Source organism: Hipposideros armiger, unplaced genomic scaffold (genome assembly GCF_001890085.2).
Source record: "Hipposideros armiger isolate ML-2016 unplaced genomic scaffold, ASM189008v1 scaffold_179, whole genome shotgun sequence".
Taxonomy (NCBI): Eukaryota; Metazoa; Chordata; class Mammalia; order Chiroptera; family Hipposideridae; genus Hipposideros; species Hipposideros armiger.
In genome coordinates, this window is record NW_017731529.1 from 1,368,051 (window position 1) to 1,377,492 (window position 9,442).

At 34.1% G+C, this 9,442-nt stretch overlaps 1 protein-coding gene across 1 annotated transcript in view; it reads right to left on the reverse strand.

Moving 5' to 3' along the window:
- Positions 1-1,123: 1,123 nt before the first annotated feature.
- The window catches only part of TRIM23 (tripartite motif containing 23), a 31,875-nt gene continuing 23,556 nt past the window's right edge, over positions 1,124-9,442 (reverse strand). The window contains exons 8-11 of the mRNA XM_019652426.1: positions 6,857-6,986; positions 6,204-6,314; positions 5,127-5,251; positions 1,124-3,411 (exon numbers count right to left, since the gene is read on the reverse strand). Coding sequence (XP_019507971.1) covers positions 3,232-3,411; positions 5,127-5,251; positions 6,204-6,314; positions 6,857-6,986 — 546 coding nt within the window. The 3' untranslated portion in view covers positions 1,124-3,231. The remainder of the gene's footprint in view (positions 3,412-5,126; positions 5,252-6,203; positions 6,315-6,856; positions 6,987-9,442) is intronic.

Sequence of the window (9,442 nt, forward strand, 5' to 3'; positions counted from 1 at the left end):
TGAAGCAACGTCCTCCACAACTAGACTAAGAACAAAAACGACAGCAACTTGTCTGTTCCCCTTCCCCCAATTCCCCAGCACTGTTCCCATCCCCCAATTCCCCAATAAAAATCTTAAAAAAAGAGCTGCTGCTTCTGGTTTCCAGACAGACTCACTTATAAGAGCATGTTCAACAGACCTGTTCAGGGAAATTCACATTGTTATGCTTTAAATCTCAGCTTACACTTTTCCTTCTATTGATCAGCAGGATTATTCCCTTTATTCATTTTGTACCAGAAACTCCTATGTGATAGATGGATATACAAAATTGTGCTACTTTAAAGTAAAATTGTATCCTTTTAAAAAAAACTTAAAGTTGGACATAAAATAACTTTTCACTGTGACATTTACCTTTTCTTCCTAATTTTAGGTGTTTAGACTTATCTAGCAATTTATTCATTCCTAAGCGCTTAAATTTTTGGTAATACTGCCACCAAGTGGTGGTGACACCTCATTCCCTCAAAATATTATTTTGCTTTGAGTGAAAATCATAATTTTTCCATTCCATGTCACAAATTTAACGTAATTGTTAGACCTAAACACATAAATTGCCAGATGTCTTTTTTAAAGCATGCTTTAAATTAGCAAGATACCATCTGATGCTTATTCATTAGTCCTTTTCACTGATTCATTTAGGGGAAAAGTAACACTATCTTCTTCCCTATTACTATTTTGCAAATTGAGAAGTATCCCAATGTTACATAAAAGTCTTTCTCTTAGCAATACTAGTTTACAGGCTACAGCTAAGTTTTCAAGCCATTTTCTAAAATGGTTATTTAAAATGCTATGTTCTCAAATGAAACAAGGTTAAATTTAAAAAGCACGAGTTACTCTTTGCTCAATGCAAAATTTTAGCTCTTCAAAAGACTAGTTATAATACTCATTTAAATGTTACTTACATTGCAAATACAGAATAAGGTATTTCTAAATCTTAAGTATCTCAAATTTGATACGTGAGTCCCTATTCTATTTTGTTTATAGTTTCTCTTAACCATAGCACAAATATGACTTGAAAATGGCTACTAGCACTACTACTAGATAGATGGTTCAAGAAAAAGAATTTTTAGAATAATCATAGGACTTCTTTAAAATGATTTCAACATTTTATTGCTGTCTGTGCTGATCATATGTGTAATGCAAATAGTGGCTTCTGGTGATTATAAAGCATTCCAGAATTACAGACCAGGGCTATACACTTGAAAAACCTGCTTTATATAAATCATACATTAATATTTAGGCTTAATACAGAAATTCAGAGCTAGGAAGCAAATCCTAACATTATATTTAAAATGTCTCTCTCATTCTTAAATTTGATGTTTCCCAGAGGGAACTAGCACAATCATAATTAGCGAAAGAATACAACCACAAATAGTAAGAGCCTGAGAAAAATGTTTCTTAAAAAAAAAAAAAATCACACACAAACACTACTATTATATACATTACAATTAGGTCGAAGCACAGCTTTTAAATTGTGTTTAGTAATATGCTAAGAAGGTGCATTACAAAGTTGGTGAAGTAAACTTAATAATTTACAAGGAAAGTAAGTTTACATGTTAGTGTTAGACCTAGTAAACAGTTCAAGGGTTCACAGGCAAATGTAACACCATTTTTATTTTTCACAGTTATTGCAATCAATCAAATATTAAATAATTTAATTCAAAAGTATTACTTATACTCACAAAGTATACTTGAAACAGCATGACCTTTTACTTGAAAAATAAAGGGACGACATAATTATATTTACTTATTTACACATGGCCCATAACGACCTTTTTTTTTTAATGCTTTGTTTTCTAAAAGTTTTGTTTTTAAACAAAAATACATTTGAAGAGACTAAACCAAAAGTGTACCACCTGAACGTCACATCTGTCATCACACATCAATGTCCACATAGTATTTCAACTAAGATTTAGGATTCATCCTAAAATATAAAAAGTATTAAAAAATTTCATAAAACCCAATCTAGCTATGTTTAAATATAATAAATTGTACTGCCATAATAAGGGAGTATCTTCAAAAATGAAAAACAGTAAAGAGCACAAAATTTTTTAACTTGTACAACACTGCATAATAAAAGTGATGTAAACTTTTTGAAAGTTTCTTTTCCTTCCTTAGATGTATTATTTCTCTTAAATAACTTTTCAAGACCTTGTCACAAAGAGCCTTAATCTTGTTTTATTGTCAATATAAATGCATTTATTTGGGGAAAGCATTTTAAAGTAATTGATGTAGTATGCATTCTCTACTGTTTAAATGATTTTTCTTAAGGTAAATGTAGTTTTATACTTTGATCTCTCTTTTATGTAAAGCCAACCCTGGTTCTATGTGTAACTTACTATATTTCACATACAGTCATTCTCACTAAGGATGCAATATTTTAAAAAGAAACACTACTAAGTACTTTAAATATGTTGGAAAAAAATAGAAGGACCAAGTTAGAGCTCTGTAGGAAATATATCCAGGTTCAGGCCCAGAAATGGGTCTTTCATAAGTGAAGAATAACTAGAACATAACTTTCACAGTTTTATTAACTGTCCTTCAGTTTAGTACAAATCTGTCAATCAGGCATAGTTAGATAATATTTCATTCTGACTCACTGGGTTTTATACAAAAAGCTTTAGGAGAGAGTTTTAATAAAACATTGTATAAAATTAATTTTCTATAGCTTATAGTCTTAGCATTAAAAGTATTCTGTTATACTAAAGATAAAAGTAATTCTATTACCCAAAGCTGCAGTTTGTGGATTCTATTTCATTAATTGCCGTTTTTGCTACTAAATACTGCCAGAATTCAGTGAAAAGGCAAGTTCAAGACGAAGCTATGCTTCACTTGCTTCACACACAGGTTCCATTAGGCACTCAAGTTGACTGTAAGAATAAACCTTCACTTATCCTTTTTCTGTAACTACTTCCCAATATATGGGTCACATATAATCTGAAAAACTTAAATAAATGTACATTTAAAAAATGTATACTCAAATCCCTATTTCATCCAATTTAATGTGCTCAATCAGAATTTAAATTTCACTACAGCATAATTTTTAAAGCGATATTGTACTGAATTCCCAATCCAAGATTCCTTTTATATACGTAACCCTAAATGAACTATCATTGAGATGTCGAGTTTCTTACAGCATATTATGTGCAAAAAAACTCTTAACCACAAAACTTGAAACGACTGCTGCATTTAAGATCAAGCAACATCCAATACTCCAGCAGCCACGAGCTGGCGTGAGAGCCAATCCAAGCCTTCGTACAGCCCCGTACCACTTCGAGCGTCACAGCCCTGGATATACCAGCTCCGACCACAGCACAGTTTATGAAGACTGAGAAGTTCGGTGATTTCTTCTACTGACAGAGCTCCCGCAACATCCTGAAATATACATACACATCAGAATTTTTTTCAATCAGTCTACCAACATTATCATTTTTCTAATTATTACTATTTATATACAATTCTGTTGGTACCATTCTAACAGAAGCCTAAAGTTAAAAATTAGATTCACCTTTCAGTAATTATTCTGAGCTTAATATAAAAAAAAATATTAAAGTTTTGGTTAAATAATTTACTTATTTATAATATATATAGTTGATAAGAATAGCCTTACAATGAAATCAATAAAGGCCATGCAGCCTGAATGATACTGCCTGAGTCATTATAAGGCATCAATTTAAAAGAAAAATTAACATGTATATCTTGAAAAATGGCTTACATGTAGGGTTTATATAATGAATAGTTTATTAACCTATTCCAAAAACTCCCACTTCCCAGAAATAATTTCATATTTTTCCAGAAAATTTCTTGGAGATAGGTATCTTTCCATTACCAAGACAAACAGATTTTCCATATTGTTTTTAACATCTGAATTGTGTAGGTGCAACATAATTTTTTCTTCAGTTCTATACTGAATATTTAGATTGAAGTTCTGTGTTTAGGTGCTATTACATACATATACATATACCTACATACAGAGGGTTCCAAAAAAATTATACACATTTTAAGAAAGGGAAAAACTATTAAAATTGCAATATTCAATTTATACCGATAACAAAAGATGAATACAAGTCACGTTTGACTTCTGCAATTACAAGAGATGCTCAAAGTGGTTACCATCAGCACCCAGACACCTGATTACGGTGAACAGTGTTTGGTAGATTTCTGTGGCAAGCATGTGAACTGTTTGAACACCATAGCAGAAGAAGCAGGACTTGTTACTGTGCGAGGCATCCTGGATCTTCCCTTGTGCACATCAGACAGTTCCATGCATCTCAAACTTATCACAAATGCATGCAATTGTTAGGTGTGTTGGCGGTTCTGTTGCATATTCATGCCTCCATTGTCGTATTTCCACAATGTTCTCGAATTTCAAATAACACTTAAAAATGGTCTTGCACTCTTCGAACGACAACCGTGCTTCTGCCATTTCCTTTGACTGTCCTGCCTGTCACATGGTGATGCTAGCATCCATTTGATGAACAACATCTTTTGAGCCAACGTCATACTACACATTGCTACCATAATTCAACTTTGAAAAGTAATACATAGATAACATCTCTTAATACGTGTATACATTTTTTTGCACCCACAGTGTGTGTGTGTGTGTGTGTATGTATATATTATATACTATATATATATTTTAATTATCTCTGCCTGCAATGTTCTTTCCTTCACATACTGACTCAAAGTCTTATCCGTAATTCCAACTTACCATAATTTCAACTCTAATCCTATTTTTTACAAATCTTACAACATGTCACCTTTAGAACTGCTCTCTAATTTCCCATACCATTTTGTTAATATTATTGAAGTTACTTACCAATTTTTTGTATTAGAACCTCATATAGATTCACTTACACATTTACTTGTACATACATACATGGAAGTTTCTGGTGAACATGGACTACTTCATTTCTTTTTGTATACTCCAAGGTACCAAGCACAGCACTATCCACATAGATTATACTCAAGACACAGCAGAAACTTCATTAATAGCTACTAATTATTCCCCCTGAAATCATTCCACCTACATTATGATGTGGAATGCCCAAAACTACTAAAGTAAGTATTCTGAAATATAGATAGGTTACCTGTTTGTTAGCAAAAATCAGGAGCAAAGCATCTCGGAGTTCCTTTTCTGTTAACAACTTCGCAAGTTCACTGTGTGCTTCACTAATTCTGTCTCTATGACTGCTATCAACAACAAATACAACAGCTACCAAAAAAATGATAAAAATATTCAATTAGTCACCTGTTAGCTTCAGTAAATGGACCAAATATTTTAATGCTCTCATTATTACATTATGGGTAGTTAGTCTACCATCACTTTTCACAGAAAGGCTGCTTATTCTTCTAGGATCACCTACCAATAATTAATGGTATGATCTGAAGTAGTTAACATGACTTTTCAGCTTTCATTTCCCCATCTATATCAGGGTTTATAACACTTGCTCTACCAAACAAGTTGCTGTGTATGTCAATATTTTCTCTTAATGAAAATGTATTTCTCGTGATCTACCTACTGATGCTACTTGTTCATTGATTACTTCTTTTACCAAAAGATAGTCCATTAAAAATAAACCAGCATCTTTAGCTCTCCAAAGCACTCTCTCTAGGTGCCTACGACAGCACTTTCCACATAGATTGTACTCAAAATACACAGCAGAAACATCATAAATATCTGCTGAATGAATACTTTTTTGAAATCTTTCCAGTTATTTTATGGTAGCTAAACATCCCCAGACTTTCAACCATTCCTCATGAAAACCACTGTAGGTTCTTCCACAGATAACAATTATGAATGGAAATGTAGTTATTGAGATATTATAATGGGATAAATGTTGAACTGAATTGAGCAGGCCCATATACCACAAATAGTACGATACTCCACAATGTTGCCAGTGATCATAATCACATGAACATTAATAATTAACTGTTAAGAGCAGCAAGAAGTACTGTAAACTGCCCACATATATAAGCTACGCATTGTTTTTATGCTGTAATTATGGTACAAAAGTACATATCCCAGTCTTTCCATTTCATTTTTCTAGTTATGTGGGGCTGGCCATCAATATTTAAAGGTATAGTCAGTATTTAATCAATGCTTAATCAGCTTTACTAGTTAAATCCTAAAATTCTGAGAACTTAATGTCATTTTTCGCTCTTACCTTGGGTATTGAGGTAATAATGTTTCCACAATGGTCTTAATTTGTGTTTTCCACCTACATCCCAAATAGTGAACTTTAGATTTTTATATTCTACAGTTTCCACATTAAAACCTGTTGTTTAAGAAAAAAAGTTACTTTAATACTGAACTTATATTTATAGTGAATGACACACCAAACACAAGGCAACCTCCTGTTTATAGTTGTCACTCACAAATTATCTTCATACAGCAGTATCAAGGGTACTGCTGCCCAAACAACTCCACTTCCAATAAACCTACACAGGCAGTGTATACCTTCTTAGCTGTTAGCCCTCTAAAGCTCTGCCAGGGTCCTTAGGACCTAGAAACCCAGGTACCTGCCAACTCTGCCCTACGGCTACCCCCTCACCCATAACCCTCAGCCAGGGTCACCAATCTTTATTCCTTCCAACTGTCCCACTAATACTCTGTTCCTTCTTACTATCCCACCATCCACATTTCAACCCCACAGCCACTGAATCTGTCATTTTTCCTCTGAACTGCTTGTGTCTTGGAGCCAGAAAAAAGCCCATCTCCATCCCAAACCGGCATAAAACAAGACCTGAAGAACTCAGCTGTAAGCTAGGTTTTCTCTATAAAATGTCTATTAAGTTAAAAAGCAATACTCATACTTACCAATTGTTGGAATAGGCTGCATAAACTCATCCTGTTTTAACTTAAACAAAATAGTAGTTTTTCCAGCCCCATCTAATCCTAATGTAACAACTCGAATTTCCATTTTTGGTCCAATGTGAACTCTATTGTCCTATAATTAAAAAAAAGAAAAAAAAACTTTTAATTTTGATATGGAGTTAGAAAGCATTAGGAGTTACACTTTTTTAAAATAAAATGTCTCAGTTAATTATTACCTTCTCTCCTTCTCATTCCTCAACCAACTGAAATCTGAGCTGTAGTCCCTAAAATACCCTGAATCTGATCTCAGAGAAAACAATCACTTAATATTGTTAAATCCCTTACTAAAACTAACTACTTTTTAATATACACATAAATAAAACAAATACACTCACTTAATTTCTCCAGATTTCCTTGGCCAATTGAATCTTCTTTAAATAAGGTTTTTATGTTGTGCTAAATATATTAATAAATATATTAATTAAAAATGAAAATTGCTGCTCTATTACCAGAAATATCCAGTAAACAATTTCATGTATATGTCTCCACTTTGCTATGCACACACTGGTTAATACATACAAGCAAAACAAATATAGTTTAAAAAAATTAAATTCATAAAAAACCATACACATTGCAACCAACTTTTTTACACTCAACAGTATATTATGGAATCCTTTCATTTCAAAACATAAAGACCTACCTTTTTCTTTTAGTTGCTTCACTATATTCCATGAACCACAATGTAACCAATCTCCAATTGATAGATGTTAGGTCATCTCTGAATTTTTTATATTACAAGTAATGAACATACTTGCAATGAACATACTTGTATATATCACTAGCTGCATGACCTCTATACCTCACTTCCCTCATCTATAAAATGAAGATAAAAATAGTACCAAACTTATACGATTTTTGCAAGGATTAATTTTTAACAATACATGTAAAAGTCCTTACAATAGCTGCTATATAAGTGTCTCAATTGTTTTAGCACTTTTTTCTTGGCTTTTATGATACAAAATTTTCCTGGTTTTCATTCTACCATTTTAGATGTTCCCTCTCACTTTCCTTTTATCTACCTCTTCAATGTTGGTATTCTTGAGAGTCTTTATGAGGCCTGCTTCTCATTCTACGTATTCTCATTTACTTCATGTGCTTCAATTACCATCCATATCTCAGTACAGTCCTGACCCTCAGAAAAAATATATGGACCAGAATATCTTTGTGAGAACTCTAAAGACAAGATGAGAAACTACAGCAACCCAGATACCATAAAAGTAGGAAGGGATGCAAACAAAATGGGTAGGAAAATTCACAGAATTCTGCACACACATTTTTGTCCCTGCCCCTACCTGGCACAGCATAGTGCAACCAAGAGGAAAGCTCCCATATCAGGTTTCTTCCTTGAGACAGAAACAAAAGAATGGACTGAGCATCCAATGTTCTGGCTTATCTGGGGTCTGCCCTAGAGACTGGTTTCTGTCTCACCTGACCTGGACTTCTCACGGACCAGTGGCATAATTTGAAAGCCACTGGAAAGAGGTAAGAAAATGCATGTTGGAGCTGCAATTGTGCAGGGAGACACTATGAGGAATGAGAGATTACTGGTTTCTGAGAAAATGTAGGGGCAAGCAGCTTAAAGAATTTGAGAGAGGTAAATGCACATACACAGACCCAGAGAAAAATATACCCCAGAAAAGGTTTGAGAGTCTCTATCTGGGCTGATCTGTGAAGGTCTTTCTAGTTAATAAAGAAGCCAGTTTTCTCAAATGCCCAAGTCTCAGCAAAACATCACAAGGCATACAAAGAAACAGGAAAAATGACCCAGCCAAAGGAACAAAGTAAAATACCAAAAACTGACCCTGAAAAAATTCAGATAGCAGCTGCTGGACAAAGAATTTAAAATACTTGTCATAGAGATGCTCAATAAGCTAAAAGAAACACAGACCAGTAAACAAAATCAGGAAAACAAAGAATAAGCAAAATGAGAATATCAATACAGAGATAGAGACTTTAAAAAAACTAAAATTCTGGAGCTGAAAATATAACTGCACTGAAAAAGTTCAGTAGAGTTTCAACAGTAGACTTCGTCAGGCAGAAGAGAGAAGGAGCAAACTTGATGGCAAGTCATTTGAACTCATCAAGTTAGAAGAGAAAAAAGAAAAATGAGTGAAAAAAATTGAAGAGAGCCTAAGGGACTTATGGGACACTAGCAAGCTGACCAATATACACATTATGAGAGTCCCAGAAGAATAGAAAGAAAGGGGCAGAGAGACCTTACCCGAAGAAATAATGGCTGAAAAATTCCCAATCTGAGGAGAGAAATGGACATAAAAGTTCTAACTCAACACATTCCAACTAGGATAAACCCAAAGAGATCCACATTGAGACACACATAATCAAACTGTCAAAAGCTATAGACAGGGCCGGCCGAGTGGCGCGATGGTTAAGAACTCACTTGGGATGCCAGAGGGCCCCGGTTCGGATCCCACACATGAGGGCCAGTGACACTGCCCTCTACAGCTAAGATGCTGAACAACGGCTCAACCTGGAGCTGGGCTGCTGTGAGTCGCCAGCCAGCAGCCGCAG